This window comes from Saccopteryx leptura, chromosome 1 (assembly GCF_036850995.1).
Source record: "Saccopteryx leptura isolate mSacLep1 chromosome 1, mSacLep1_pri_phased_curated, whole genome shotgun sequence".
In the NCBI taxonomy this organism is placed as follows: domain Eukaryota; kingdom Metazoa; phylum Chordata; class Mammalia; order Chiroptera; family Emballonuridae; genus Saccopteryx; species Saccopteryx leptura.
Genome location: NC_089503.1, coordinates 186,799,924 through 186,816,150, shown reverse-complemented (window position 1 = coordinate 186,816,150; position 16,227 = coordinate 186,799,924). Strand labels below are relative to the sequence as shown.

Sequence of the window (16,227 nt, the reverse complement as noted above, 5' to 3'; positions counted from 1 at the left end):
ATGTGCTTTGTAACCTGTGTTGGCTGGCAGAGGTGCCCTGCCCGGTCAGGTCCAGGCCTAGGGATTCCGGCCCTTGCACACTTCCTGTGCTGTTGGTTGAGGAGCCAGGACCACATAGAAACTCTGGCTACAGCCCATGCAGATGTCCACTGCTGACAGTCTCAGGCCCAGCCCCTCTGTCTGCGAACGCACATGCCCACACCAGAGGCATCAGGTGGAGCCATTCACACACCACCTGCGATTGCAGACCAGGAGTGAACAAAGCTCAAAGCCGCTCTGGTGCCGGCCTCCGCAGGCAACCCGCCCGGCTGCCTCTGCCGGAGTCTGCTGCTTGCTCTAGCTTCACATTCACGAACTCAGGCTGAGCCGCCATGTGCTCTCTCCTCGGCTTGATTGTCTACCCTAGCCCAGCTTATTCCCTCGGCCCTCCTTTCCCCTCAGTTCCAAGTGAAAGCGCCCTTCCTCAGGTCAGTGAGGAAGGCGGAGTGCTTTGTTCTCTCTCTTATTTCCTTCAGAGTGGATTATATATTCAGCCACCTTTTTACCCAATCGTACCTTTGTTTGGTGTATGTGTAATTCAGATGCTCCTGAGATTGTTTTTCTGTCTCTAGTTGTTGAATTTGTTGAAATTTCAGGGGGAGATATCAGGAGCACCCCTCACAGTGCCATTTCTCTGACGTCAGTGAAATCCCTATTCTTTGTGCTTCTATTCAAAAAGCTGCCAGCAGTAGAAAAGACGTGGTAATGTGCTCTTGCTGATGTCAGCATAGACTGTGAATAAACAAGTTCACGGACAATTTGAATTCCTACAGAGTCTGTGTGTTTTGTAAAGTTGCTGATTAAGTGACATCAGAAAAGATAAAGGACCTTTCCCAATTTCAACATGACTGTGATCTCTCATCCAGTGGTTAAGGTTTTATGGGGGCAGGTAGGGAGGGGTGCTATCTATCTTTTTGGAAAAAGAAAAGACCAAAAGTACTGGTAACATTTTATTACATGTGTGAAAAATAGGCTGATCACGCTTAGAAGAGAATAGTTAGAAATCACATTTCAAGATTGCAGAGCAAGGCTGGTCCTATATAGCTGTTGGTTTAGTCTATTTTTTTTTTTTTTTAAGGACAGTGTTGAAAACAAAAGCTCATGTGCACTAATTATGGGGTCCTTGTATTTTTTTTGTGTCTCCATGTACTAATAATGTTACCACATATGGGAGTACCTGGGGACTTCCATGACTCTCAGAGAAGAGTTCTTCTAGGTTTTAAGTGTGGGTAAGTAAGTGAATAACATCATTTCAAGTTCTTCTTCAATATGGCCAGCTTCTTCAATATTGCCTTCTAAATTAAAAATCATTTTAGTGCTAAAATTGAATGTGGAATCTTTTGGGTAAAAAAAATAAAATAAAAATCTTGTCAACAATTGCAAATCAGTTATTTAGAAAGTAATTTTATAGTAATAACACTTTAAAAAAACAAATGCAAATATTCTAATGATAATGTTGATATTTCTGTCTGATAGAATCTTCTGTGTGCTTCCTAGAAACCCATCCAAGCCTTTTAAGTTCTATGAAACATTTGTGGGGACATTTTGCATGTTAGTGTAAGCACTGTGTTTCAGTAAAGGGCCCTCTGTCGTGAGAGTCAGGCGGGGGGGCAGAAGCCTGTTTGGACATTTTCCCTGGAGCCCCCTCAGTGTGCGCACTTTAATGCACTGGTGTGATGACCCAACTTCCAGTATGAGAGGCTGCGTTAGGAACACTGTGGTCAAGGGGTTTGCACCTCTGGGTGGCTGGACACACATTTCCTCATATCACGGGTGGGAGGTTAGTGTTGGGATTTGAACCTGGGGCTTCTCAGCTGGATCTCTTTGGGCTCAGCCTGGCAGGTGCAGTGAGCACCCCAGGCCTCATGTAGCCAAAGAAAGTGCTTCTAAAACAAAGCACAAGCAACGACTATATAATGGCTGCCGCATATAGACTGCGCCAACTATGGTTTTGAAATTTTGTCAAAACAGTGCTTTACCAGGTTACCGAAATATATGCTTATGAAAAAGGTCTGTCAATTTTAGTGCGTTTGTGCCACTGTGAATTAGAGAATATTAGCGTCTCATTGAACGCAAAATAGAAAATCTGTTGTGTCCTCCAGAAATTTCCCATAACTCAAATCGCCAGTTATTTAATGAACTCATATTATAGAGCCTTCACTGATTTTTTTTTTAACCTTTATATTTAAAAATACAGCTAAGAAGAGCTACGTAGACCTTTATTTAAGTAGCCCTGAGTGTGTGCCTTGGGTGTGCTGCAGGGTTTGTTTGTTTTTTTTCTCCATGGTTCTCACCTCCCAGGAAACCCTTCTGCTCACTGTTGCAGAACTAGTGGGTCTCTAGACACCTCCCTTGTTCATGGTCAACACTGTGCTGTTGGCCCATATGAAAATTACCTGAGCACCAGCAATATGGAGCTAATTAAGTCCCAGGCTCTGTTTCCAGGAACACCTGGTCTGAGGTAGGAGAAGAAGAGTAGAAATCACTAATTGCAGTATAACATCAGCAGTTCACAGGTACGTTATTGCATATACTACACAGGCATTGATTATGGGAGAATAATGCCAGGGTTTAGTTGCATATTTTCTAGTCAGTCCTGAAAATTCCTCCTTTAGTATTCTCTATTTAAGTGGAGTTGGGTTTTTTGTTTGTTTGTTTGTTTGTTTGTTTGCCTAATTGGTCACCATGTCAAAAACTTACTTAGGTTCTGTCTGAGACTCCTATGTGACATTTCACATTGCAAGGGTGACAGGTAATCCTATTGTCCCATGCCAATTCCAAGCCCCATCTCATCCACCCCCAACCTTACACTTCTAGCAGCTCTGCTTTTACTGCCCCAGAAGAACAGTTCTGTCACAGGCCTCTGTGCCTCCGTCCATGCAGTTCCCTTTGCCTAAATGCTATTCCTGAATTTCTGAGCCAAGTTGCTAAAACCAGCACCCTCCTGAGCTGGCCTTTCTCTGCACTATCACAGCACTGTGACTTCCCACACTCTTGTTCATCTGTGCTCTTATATGCATGTGTGCACATGCGCGTGCATACCCACATGCCAGACTGGGGCCCTCCGGGAGTGCCTGTGCTCACCTCTGCACTCGTGACAGCCACAGAGTAGAACCTAGGGCCATAGTTATTGACACGTCAACTGGCAGTTTTGGTAAGATTACTAATTTAGCAGGAAAGGCTGTTGATTTTTATTGCAACACTTAGGAAAACTAGAGTAGCACATTTTATTAGTAATTACAGTTGACCCTGAACCGTATGGGTTTGAACTACACAAGTCCACTTATACTCAGATTTTTTTCAATAAATACTATACATGTATTTTCTCTCCCTCATGAGTTTTTAAATAAGATTTTCTTTAGCTTACTGTTTAAGTCAACAATAGGCTATGAGTAAAATTTTGGGAAGTTGAAAAAGTTGCATGTGGATTTTTGACTGCATGCAAGGTTAGTGCACCTGACCCCTGCATTGTTCAAGGGTCACATGTGTAGATACTAGATTTGTATTCAGGCAGCTGTTGATGGGACCTGGGGTTTTTCCTCCTGTCTCTTCCAAAACACAGGGGGACTGGGTGCTCAAGCCCCTTCCAGAGAGGCTGGGTGCCCGTGGACGCCCCCTTTAGCACACCTCTGTGTAGTTTCCCTCTGTGGCTTTTCCCTCAAAGCTGTGGGCTCTGAAGCCCCCTTTCATGCCGTGCTGTCCCATAGGCTAACCAGATGTTCAGTCGTGTTTTAAACGTTTTTAAAAGTGACTTTTCACAGCATTGTTTGCTCACATTGTAAGTGTTGCTGATGCTTTGAGGTATGAGACATGCAGGAGACCCGACCCACCTCAAGAACAAAGCAAAGCCATAATAGAGATTTCTAGATAAATCACTGTTAGTTTGAAGCATGTCTGTATGAGTTTCTTATTCCCGTTTGCCCGTGAGCTGTCCCAATGTGACAAGGCAGGCTTACTTTTGAACTAGAGTCATCTCAGTGACACACCACATCATGCTGGTCACCCTCTATTGCCAGCTCCCAGGACCCTGGATTCCTGGAGCCTGTATCCAGGTTGTGTGGCTGACAGCCTGATAGCCCTGCCCATTCCCTCTGTGTGCAGCAGCATTCGGTGGCTTGCATTTCCAGAGTCAGCCTTTTAAAAATGACTCTCCACTTTTCTCCCTGGAAAAGAGCTGAAAACAGTAATTCATCTAGACAGTCTTTTGTTGTCCATAAATACATTTTTATATACCAATAATTAAGGGAGACAGCTGCTTTATTTGTCCAAACAGCTTTGAGAAATTGCTGATAATAAAAAACATGGTTGGCACACGCCGGAATCGATTACTTTTCAACTCCAGGCTCCTCGGGGGCCTTCTCTGCATTCCCTGAAGTATGGGGGTGTGGCTGGCTGTGTCAGACTCCTGAGGGGCTCAGGGGTCCCTCAGAGGACCATGGTAATTTCTGCTGAATTATGGAAACTGTTTTCTGACGCAGATTAGGAAAGGAGAAATACAGCCTTACCTTAAAACCTGGCTGCATTTTTATTTTCTCATCCCAGACTTTGGGGATCTGATTTTGTTTTGAATTATTCAGAAATCTAACTTTGCAGGTGAACTCATTTCACAGATAGACGCAGGCCTGTGGGGCGAACACAGCAAAAATGAACAGACTTAGTCAGGAGTTAGGTGTATCTGGCTGTTGAGTCTGGTGGTGGGACTTGAACTTTTGACGCTGCATGCACATTACAGATGGGCTGGTTGCTCCTCGTCTCATTCTGGCTTTGTCCCAACAGGTTGTACAGTGAGAGGGACCTCATGTCCACCTCCACTCAGCATCAGACGGTGGTGGGAGACGCTGTGTCGGAAACGCAACACGTTCTATCGAAAGAAGACTTTGTGAAACTGATGCTTCCCGAGAGCCCATTAGCAGAGCAGGGGAGAAGAAAGGTTAGTGTGGGCAGTGGCGTTTCTGTAATACTAAAGGGAACTCTAAATGAAAGACTTGAGCATTCCCAGGTACCTCTGCCTGTGTTCTTTCTCATGGTTCTACCAGCAGCTCCAGGCACGGCTGGCCGTTTTCCACGTTTATACTATCGATAAGCAAAGCAAACCTGGAAGGTAGGAAGGGCAGCTTTCTCGCTTGGACAGAGGACACTAGGGTCTGAGGGGCCTCGCCTCAAATGCCAGCTCCAGCAATGATCAGCTATGTGACTTTGTACCAGTGACTTGACCTCTCGGCCATGTCCTCTGTACAAAGGAGGTAATAATCAGTGTACTATAGAGTTTTAGGAAAGATGAGAAATGATGTGAGCAGAGCCTCGTGTGCTACCTGGACATAACAGGCAATCAGAAATGGTACCTGTTAAATTCACACCACCTGACTTTTGCTCCTAGAGCTCCACCTTCTGCTCCAAGTCATTCTCAGATACAATCTTCTTTAGAAGCAGGCAGAAGTTGCACTGCCTGCTGAGCATCACACATAGGGGAATGTGGACCAGCCTTGCTGGGTAAGACTGTGCAGCTATCTCAGGGAAGGCCGCGCATTAGTCTTGCAAGCTAACCTCATGTTCACGCCATACCTTCATTCACAATGCAGTTGTCTCTGGCTAACGTTAGTCTTAGTTTCATTATTATTATAGTCTCTTAAAATGCTAAATAATAGAATACGTTAAAAGGAATTTACAGGTAATTTAGCCCACTGTCCTCTTTTTGCAAGTAACTGCAGCCCTAAGTGGTGAAGTGTGAAGTTCACATAATACTAGTTGGAATCCAGATCTTCCCCATTTTAATCCAGCTTTCTATCTTGTGCAAATGAAAAAAAAGGAAAACCAAGCATTACCGCATTGAGTGGAATCAGGGCAAACACCAATCCTAGGCTTCTGCTTTCCCTGTAATAAAATAATACTGCAATTAGCCTAGTTGTGTTTTTTTTCTTTTCTTTTCTTTTTATATTTTTCTGAGGTTAGAAACGGGAAGGCAGTCAGACAAACTCCCGCATGTGCCCGACCAGGATCCACCCGGCATGCCTACAAGGGGGCAATGCTCTGCCCATCTGGGGCGTCGCTCTGTTGCAACCAGAGCCATTCTAGCACCTGAGGCAGAGGCCACAGAGCCATCCTCAGCGCCCGGGCAAACTTTGCTCCAATGGAGCCTTGGCTGCAGAAGGGGAAGAGAGAGACAGAGAAGAAAGAGAGGGGGAGGGGTGGCGAAGCAGATAGGCGCTTCTCCTGTGTGCCCTGGCTGAGAACCTAGTTGTGTTTTAGATAACACTCTAATTAGACACTGCCTCAAAGCTACTTTATTCCCCCATGCCTGTAATCCTGTTGTGAGGCACCTGCTGGTCCTGTGAAGTGGGGGGTCTCAGAAGAACTCAGGCCCAATGAGTCTCTCCTTTTTAACTTGTATCGAGTCATGCACGAGGTCCAGTAAACCGGGTACAGACTGTTGAACACAAAGTATAAGTAATTTTTCTTTCAATAGAAACAAACTTCTCCTTGACACATGTCAGGTTTTTTTTTCCTTCTAAGACAAATCACTTCCCTTTCATGGTGTAAATTGAACTCTGTAGTCCACACGCATCCCTACACCCATTCATCAGCAGGACAGACATGACAGGATGGAAGGTACACATACAATAGGAATATTTTTAGCTGTCTTTCTGTGTTCACAAATGTAAGTAGCCATTTCTGCATTTGTTTGATGCAAACATTCTGCCTTTCACTGTTGTTTGTGTGGAAAGAGTGTGGTTCATTCAGTGTGCAGAAGGGGTTGGAAATTCAAATTTCATTTCATTTTTTTGGGGTATTTGACTACTTGGTTTCTTTCATAAGGATTTTTTTACCCTATATGTTTTAATGCACAATAATTCTATTGGTTTCTTTAAATCTGGTTATGATCAATTTCTATAAGTTTTCAGCAATTGTAATAGACTGTAATCGACTGTCTGAGTGATTCTTTGTAAAGTAGACAATATGTTACTTTACCGCTTCCTATTTTTCTTTTTTTTTTTTTGTATTTTTCTGAAATTGGAAACGGGGAGGCAGTCAGACTCCCGCATGTGCCCGACCAGGATCCACCTGGCATGCCCACCAGGGGGTGATGCTCTGTTGCAACCAGAGCCATTCTAGTGCCTGAGACAGAAGCCATAGAGCCATCCTCAGTGCCCGGGCCAACTTTGCTCCAGTGGAGCCTTGGCTGCAGGAGGGGAAGAGAGAGACAGAGAGGAAGGAGCGGGGGAAAGGGTGGAGAAGCAGATGGGCGCTTCTCCTGTGTGCCCTGGCCGGGAATCGAACCTGGGACTCCTGCACGCCAGGCCAACGCTCTACCACTGAGCCAACCAGCCAATGCCACTTCATTTTTCTTGAACCTTTTTGTATGGCCTGGAAAGCTATGGAGTTCAGAATTAGTTTTATTACTACTATTTAGATTAGATTGAACCTCACATGCCGTTGATTGGTACAGAATTGCCTAATATTAAAATGGAGTCATTTCAAATTAAAATCAAGCCAATGCTCTGAGTGGTTATGAAGTAACTGTTGCCTGAAATGACAACCTTCCCTGTTTCCAGGGACTGCCGCTGCTCTAAGGTTAGCGAGGTTCCGTTTAACATTTCAGAATTAATAAAACTGTTCACGTCTAATTCGGGATAATTCTTCATAGAATGTCACAGGAGGAAAACACTCAAATCCAATAAGTGCACTCTAGGCCTTAATGCATACAGGTGCCTTTGCCTGGGTGACCCTTCTGCTGGGGATGGGGTTTCTGAGCTGATAGCCTGGAGTGATCACAGTGCTGTGCGGACCCACAGATTTAGCGGACCCATATATTCCATGATTTTAGCCTTGTAAAATCTGTTTTCTTTCCTGTCTCCCATGTTTAAACCCGTAGTTTTCATTCTACGGGCACCTGTCCCCACGACGCTCGCTGTACCGCACGCTGTCTGATGAGAGCATCCGCAGCACTTGGAGGGGCTCCTCCTTTGGCAGCTCCCAGAGCTCCATCCTTGACCAGGCGCTGCCCAACGACATCCTGTTCAGCAGCACCCAGCCCTACTGCAGCACATTGCCGCCCAGGACACACATCCCACCCAGCACGGGAGGTCTGCGGAGTGAGTGATTGTCTCCTACATAGGTGGGAGCGATATTTTAGTGGGACCCCCACTGGGCCCTCTGATTATCTTCTACAGAGCTGGGGGCGGTATTTTAAACTGTGTACCACTTGCTGGTGTGTATTTTTCCTTTTTAAAAAAATATGACAACCCTGATTGGGTCGCTCAGTGGATAGAGTATGGTCCTGGTGCACCAAGGTCACAGGTTCGATCCCCAAAGCACATACGAGAAGCAATCAGTGAGTGCACAACTATTAATAAATAGAACAACTAAGTGAAACAACGAGTTGATGCTTCTCTCTCTCCTTTTTCTTCCCTTGCTCTCTCCTTTCATTTCCCTTTCTCTCTCAAATCAATAAAAAAAAATTAAACTATATGACAAAAGCCACAGAGTGGACATTTTTAAAAAGTTAAGTAATACAACAATTTTTAAGAAAATTGGAAAACCTATATTAAAACATTTTTATCAGTAAATTAGTGACCTTTATGCCATGTCTTGGTTATTACATTCATAAAGAAAACATCTAAAACCTGACTCTACAAAGAGGAAACTGATGAGGTGGGGGTAGATTTGGAACTGCGAGCAAGGAGGGAGGCTGGGTTCTCTTCTGTCCCTGAGCGGTGGTGGGTGGTGGGACCCTGGTCACAGACCTGGCCTCTCACCACAGTGGGCACAACCTCGTCCCCCTCACTTAGCTTCTCTGCCTCTGGTTTATTCCAGTTCGCTCGCAGGTCAACTAGATACTTTCTAGATGATGATATTCCTTAAAGCCCTAAAATGTCTGATTTTGGCATAATGTTAGTTCCTTATTTACATGTCATTGTTTAACAATTTTTATTACATTACTTTTTTTTTTTTATAATTTTTCTTGCACAGAAAGAATGGGGAATTAACCAGAGATACATTTATTGTCAGTCTTTTTTTTTAATTTCATCAAAGAAAGCATTCTCTTTATAATGAATTTGAACTTCATAATGCACATAGAAGTCCCCAGTTAGATTAAATAAAAGTTCTAATAATCTTTCTGATGTTTAACCTAATTGAAAAGAAATCTTGTCTCATAAAATTCTTCATCCGTTTCTTTCAGTGACATAATATCCTGCCTATTAATAAGAGTCCATTTGCCTGAATTGAAGAAACCTTTACACTTATTGATAACCAGGCCAGACAGGCATATTCTAATACCTTAATTTAAGTGGTTTTCCTTTTTAATAGATAGGAAACTTTAATATCCACTTAAAAACTTCTGTAAAACATTTTTTTTCATTTCAAATGTTTGACATGTGATGTGAAATTTATGGCATATGTATTATGTAGGTCTTACAGTCTGTCCTTCATTTGCTTCATGTGAAAGATATGTATTTCTTTTTTTTAGCTTCACTTTTTTTTCATAAATGTTTCTTAGAGCAGTTTTAAGTTTATAGCCAAATTGAGCAGAAAGCACCCAGAATTCCCATGTACCCCCAGTCTACACACAGGCACAACCTCCCCAGCTCCCAACAACCCCCACCAGAGTAGAATATTTGTTAGAATCCTTGAATCTACACTGAGACATCATTGCTACCCAAAGTCTACAGTTTACATTAGGGTTCTTTCTTGGTGTACGTTCTGTGGGTCTGGACAAATGTATAATGACGCATGTCCACCATTAGTATCCCATGGAGTAATTTCACTGCCCCAAACATCCTCTGTGCTCCACCTGTCCATCCCTCTGTTCCCTGAGCCCTTGCCACCACTGATCTTTTTACTGTCTCCATGGGTTTGCTCTTTCCAGAATATCATACAGTTTGAATCATACTGCATATAGCTTTGTCTGATGAGCTACTTTTTTTCTGATTGACTTCTTTCACTTAGCAATATGTGTAAAGTTCCTCTGTATCTTTTCATGGCTCGATGATAGCTCATTTCTTTTTAGTGCTGACTAATACTCCATTATCTGGACGGACCGCAGTTTGTTCATCACTCATGCACACAAGGACTGCATCCTCTTTTGGTGTGTTCTCAGTGGGAAGGCACAGTGAGGAAGCAGGCAGGGTGCACTGTCCTCACTGCTCCCTCTCTATCCAGGCTGAGACCGCCTGACTCGCCTTCATGTTCGTTTTTCTAGGAAGGTAGTCAGCGTGGCCTGGCTGTTTGCTGTTCTCTGATGAAACCTTCTTACTTGGCAGTGTGCCTCCTCCAATTCCTATGCTTTACAAACGACTCAGAGCAACTGCTCCAGGTTTGAATGGGTGAAAGACAAGATGTACCTCAGGGAGCTGGGAGTACTTCATGCCGATATGTCTCCCCCCAGACTGGTTCCCTCCAAGCCGCCGTGCGAGGTTCATCCTCAAGACCCAGCTTCCTCAAGAGGGCTCCAGCCTCCCACACTCACCTGGGTATTTGTGACTTTTCTGTCAACTCAAGACAGATCTTAGTCATGCTTCACTTTCCATGGTTTCTGGTCATTCCGCAGAGCCTCTGTGAGAAGATGTCACTCTGAAGTAGTTGACAGCCTGAGACTGGGACCCGGAAAGTTGATGTGTGTACTAATGCCTAGCAGTTGTCTATGGGCAAGAAACAAGGAACATCTGAGGTTGCCCAACTGTTTCTCTTAGTTCCTCAGAGACTTCCCTGTACATTAAAGCTTGGAGTGCGGGCCGGTTGCATTGAAACTTCTCACACTGGTTGGTTGAATAGCTACAGAGCTAAACTGGGCAAAACACTCAAAAGGCACATGTGTTCCTTCCAACTGACAGCCACGCGTTCTTAGGAAACACCTGACCTTCAGAGGGAGGGCCTTTTCCCTAGCAGCAGCATCCAGATCTCGTTCCCTGTGTGCAGAGAAAAGGTGATGGCCCGTGTGTCACCTCACCACGGCACCTCTTCCGCGTGTGATTATTACAGTCCCAGGCTTCTGGGTCATGTAGTTTTAGCTTTTTTTTTTTTTTTTTTTTTTTTTAAATAAATTTTTATTAATGGTAATGGGATGACATTAATAAATCAGGGTACATATATTCAAAGAAAACATGTCTAGGTTACCTTGTCATTAAATTATGTTGCATACCCCTCGCCCAAAGTCAGATTGTCCTTCGCCACCCTCTATCTAGTTCTCTGTGCCCCTCCCCCTCCCCCTAACTCTCCCCCTGTCCTCCCTCCCCCCACCCCTGGTAACCACCACACACTTGTCCATGTCTCTTAGTCTCATTTTTATGTTCCACCAATGTATGGAATCATGTAGTTCTTGTTTTTTTCTGATTTACTTATTTCACTCCTTATAATGTTATCAAGATCCCACCATTTTGCTGTAAATGATCTGATGTCATCATTTCTTATGGCTGAGTAGTATTCCATAGTGTATATGTGCCACATCTTCTTTATCCAGTCTTCTATTGAAGGGCTTTTTGGTTGTTTCCATGTCTTGGCCACTGTGAACAGTGCTGCAATGAACATGGGGCTACATGTGTCTTCACGTATCAATGTTTCTGAGGTTTTGGGGTATATACCCAGTAGAGGGATTGCTGGGTCATAAGGTAGTTCTATTTGCAGTTTTTTGAGGAACCACCATACTTTCCTCCATAATGGTTGTACTACTTTACAGTCCCACCAACAGTGAATGAGGGTTCCTTTTTCTCCACAGCCTCTCCAACATTTGCTATTACCCGTCTTGTTGATAATCGCTAATCTAACAGGGGTGAGGTGGTATCTCATTGTAGTTTTGATTTGCATTTCCCTAATAACTAATGAAGCTGAGCATCTTTTCATATATCTGTTGGCCATTTGTATCTCTTCCTGGGAGAAGTGTCTATTCATGTCTTCTTCCCATTTTTTTATTGGATTGTTTGTTTGTTGTTGTTGAGTTTTATGAGTTCTTTGTAAATTTTGGAAATTGGGCCCTTATCTGAGCTGTTGTTTGAAAATATCATTTCCCATTTAGTTGGCTGTCTGTTTATTTTTATATCAGTTTCTCTTGCTGAGCAAAAACTTTTTATTCTGATGTAGTCCCATTCATTTATCTTTGCCTTCACTTCTCTTGCCATTGGAGTCAAGTTCATAAAATGTTCTTTAAAACCCAGGTCCATGAGTTTAGTACCTATGTCTTCTTCTATGTACTTTATTGTTTCAGGTCTTATATTTAGGTCTTTGATCCATTTTGAATTAATTTTAGTACACGGGGACAGGCTGTAGTCGAGTTTCATTCTTTTGCATGTGGCTTTCCAGTTTTCCCAACACCATTTGTTGAAGAGGCTTTCTTTTCTCCATTGTGTGTTGTTGGCCCCTTTATCAAAGATTATTTGACCATATATATGTGGTTTTATTTCTGGGCTTTCTATTCTGTTCCATTGGTCTGAGTGTCTATTTTTCTGCCAATACCATGCTGTTTTGATTATTGTGGCCCTATAATATAGTTTAAAGTCAGGTATTGTAATGCCCCCAGCTTCATTCTTTTTCCTTAGGATTGTTTTGGCTATTCGGGGTTTTTTATAGTTCCATATAAATCTGATGATTTTTTGTTCCATTTCTTTAAAAAATCTCATAGGGATTTTGATGGGAATTGCATTAAATTTGTATATTGCTTTGGGTAATATGGCCATTTTGATTATATTTATTCTTCCTATCCAAGAACAAGGAATATTTTTCCATCTCATTGTATCTTTTTCGATTTCCCTTAACAATGCTTTGTAATTTTCATTATATAGGTCCTTTACATTCTTTGTTATGTTTATTCCTAGGTATTTTATTTTTTTTGTTGCAATCGTGAAGGGGATTATTTTTTTGAGTTCGTTTTCTAATATTTCATTGTTGGCATAGAGAAAGGCTATGGACTTCTGTATGTTAATTTTGTATCCTGCGACCTTACTGTATTGGTTTATTGTTTCTAATAATCTTTTTGTGGAGTCCTTCGGGTTTTCGATGTATAGGATCATATCATCAGTAAAAAGTGATACCTTTACTTCTTCTTTTCCAATATGGATGCCTTTTATTTCTTTGTCTTGTCTGATTGCTCTGGCCAGAACTTCTAGCACCACGTTAAATAAGAGTGGAGAGAGTGGACAACCCTGTCTTGTTCCTGATTTAAGGTAGAAAGTCCTCAGTTTTATGCCGTTTAAAATGATGTTGGCTGATGGTTTATCATATATGGCCTTTATCATGTTGAGATATTTTCCTTCTATACCCATTTTGTTGAGAGTCTTAAACATAAAATTGTGTTGTATTTTATCAAAAGCCTTTTCTGCATCTATTGATAAGATCATGTGGTTTTTGTTCTTTGTTTTGTTGATATGGTGTATTACGTTAACCGTTTTGCGTATGTTGAACCATCCTTGAGATTCTGGGATGAATCCCACTTGATCATGATGTATTATTTTTTTAATATGTTGCTGTATTCGGTTTGCCAGTATTTTGTTTAGAATTTTAGCATCTGTATTCATTAGAGATATTGGTCTGTAGTTTTCTTTCTTTGTGCCATCCTTGCCAGGTTTTGGTATGAGGGTTATGTTGGCCTCATAAAATGTGTTTGGAAGTATTGCTTCTTCTTCAATTTTTTGGAAGACTTTGAGTAGAATAGGAACCAAGTCTTCTTTGAATGTTTGATAGAATTCACTAGTATAACCGTCTGGGCCTGGACTTTTATTTTTGGGGAGGTTTTTAATAGTTTTTTCTATTTCCTCCCTGCTGATTGGTCTGTTTAGGCTTTCTGCTTCTTCATGACTCAGTCTAGGAAGGTTGTATTGTTCTAGGAATTTATCCATTTCTTCTAGATTGTTGTATTTGGTGGCATATAATTTTTCATAGTATTCTACAATAATTCTTTGTATATCTATGATGTCTGTGGTGATCTCTCCTCTTTCATTTTGGATTTTATTTATTTGAGTCCTGTGCCTTTTTTCCTTGGTGAGTCTTGCCAAGGGTTTGTCAATTTTGTTGATCTTTTCAAAGAACCAGCTCCTTGTTCTATTGATTTTTTCTATAGTTTTTCTGTTCTCTATTTCATTTATTTCTGCTCTGATTTTTATTATCTCCTTTCTTCAGCTGGTTTTGGGTTGTCTTTGTTCTTCTTTTTCTAGTTCCTTAAGGTGTGAAGTTAAGTGGTTTACTTCGGCTCTCTCTTGTTTGTTCATATAGGCCTGAAGTGATATGAACTTTCCTCTTATTACTGCTTTTGCTGCATCCCAGAGATTCTGATATGTCGTATTTTCATTTTCATTTGTCTGTATGTATCTTTTGATCTCTGCACTTATTTCTTCTTTGACCCAGTCATTTTTTAGAAGTATGTTGTTTAGTTTCCACATTTTTGTGGGTTTTTCCCCCTCTTTTTTGCAGTTGAATTCTAGTTTCAAGGCTTTATGATCAGAAAATATGCTTGGTACAATTTCAATTTTTCTAAATTTGCTGATATTGTCTTTGTGGCCCAACATATGGTCAATTCTTGAGAATGTTCCATGTACACTAGAGAAAAATGTATACTCTGTCGCTTTGGGATGAAGTGTCCTGTAGATGTCTATCATATCCAGGTGTTCTAGTATTTCATTTAAGGCCACTATATCTTTATTGAGTCTCTGTTTGGATGACCGATCTAGAGCCGTCAGCGGAGTATTGAGGTCTCCAAGTATGATTGTATTTTTGTTAGTTTTTGTTTTAAGGTCAATAAGTAGCTGTCTTATATATTTTGGTGCTCCTTGGTTTGGTGCATATATATTAAGGATTGTTATGTCTTCTTGATTCAGTGTCCCCTTAATCATTATGAAGTGACCATTTTTGTCTCTGAGTACTTTTTCTGTCTTGTAGTCAGCATTATCAGATATGAGTATTGCTACACCTGCTTTTTTTTGGGTGTTGTTTGCTTGGAGTATTGTTTTCCAGCCTTTCACTTTGAATTTGTTTTTATCCTTGTTGCTTAGGTGTGTTTCTTGTAGGCAGCATATAGTTGGATTTTCTTTTTTAATTCATTCTGCTACTCTGTGTCTTTTTATTGGTAAGTTTAATCCATTTACATTTAGTGTAATTATTGACACTTGTGGGTTCCCTACTGCCATTTTATAAATTGCTTTCTGTTAGTTTTGTATCTAGTTTGATTCTTCTCTTTTGTTTTTCTATCATTTGTTTCTGTTTGTTTGTGTTCCATACTTCTTTCCTCTGTTGCTACCTTTTTTAAGTCATGTGTTTTTGTGGTGGTATTTTCTAGGGTGGTTACCATTAAGTAATGAAAAGGGTACCTACCATATTCATTGTAGTACCCTATCTTATAAGTATTTCTGCACTTCATCGTCCTTTGCTACTGTTAATCTCCATTCTCTCCCCCCTTTTTTTTCCTTTGTTGTCACAGTTTAAGTTTGGTTTTATTGTGTTCTTGGTGGAGCTGTTACTTGTGGTGTTGTTTTCTTTTGTTCTTTGAATCTGGTTGGAAAACCCCCTTTAGTATTTCCTGGAGTGGGGGCTTTCTCGTGATAAATTCTCTCATCTTTTCTGTATTTGTGAATGTTTTTATATCTCCTTCATACTTGAAGGATAGCTTTGATGGGTATAGTATTCTTGGCTGAAAGTTCCTCTCTTTCAGGGCTTTAAATATTGGGGTCCACTCTCTTCTAGCTTGTAGAGTTTCTGCTGAGAAATCTGATGATAATCTAATAGGCCTTCCTTTATATGTTGTACTCTTCTTTTCCCTGGCTGCCTTGAGAATTTTTTCTTTGTCATTGGTTTGTGTCATCTTTATTATGATGTGCCTTGGAGTGGGTTTGTTGGGGTTAAGAAAACTCGGTGTTCTGTTTGCTTCTTGAATTTGAGGCTTTAGTTCTTTCCACAGGCTTGGGAAGTTCTCGTCTATTATTTGTTTGAGTATATTCTCCATTCCATTTTCTTTCTCTTCTCCCTCTGATATACCTATTATTCTTATGTTATTCTTTCTGATGGAGTCAGATAATTCCTGTAGGGCTTTCTCGTTTTTTATTATTTTTGAGTCTCTTTCTTCTCTCTGTTGTGCCTCAAGTTGTTTGTCTTCTATTTCACTAATCCTATCTTCAATCTGGGTTGTTCTGCTAGCTAAGCTTGTTACCTCGTTTTTCAGCTCGTGAATTGAGTTTTTCATTTCTGTTTGATTTGTTTTTATAGTTTCAATTT

General features: G+C 41.4%; 1 protein-coding gene across 3 annotated transcripts in view; it reads left to right on the top strand.

Annotated features, from left to right (window-relative positions):
• Nucleotides 1-16,227, top strand: part of SIPA1L2 (signal induced proliferation associated 1 like 2) — a 250,339-nt gene that overhangs the window by 209,345 nt on the left and 24,767 nt on the right. For all 3 annotated transcript variants that reach the window (XM_066383247.1, XM_066383264.1, XM_066383256.1), the window contains exons 16-17: nucleotides 4,816-4,969; nucleotides 7,910-8,129. In XM_066383247.1, the coding sequence (XP_066239344.1) occupies nucleotides 4,816-4,969; nucleotides 7,910-8,129 (374 nt within the window). The remainder of the gene's footprint in view (nucleotides 1-4,815; nucleotides 4,970-7,909; nucleotides 8,130-16,227) is intronic.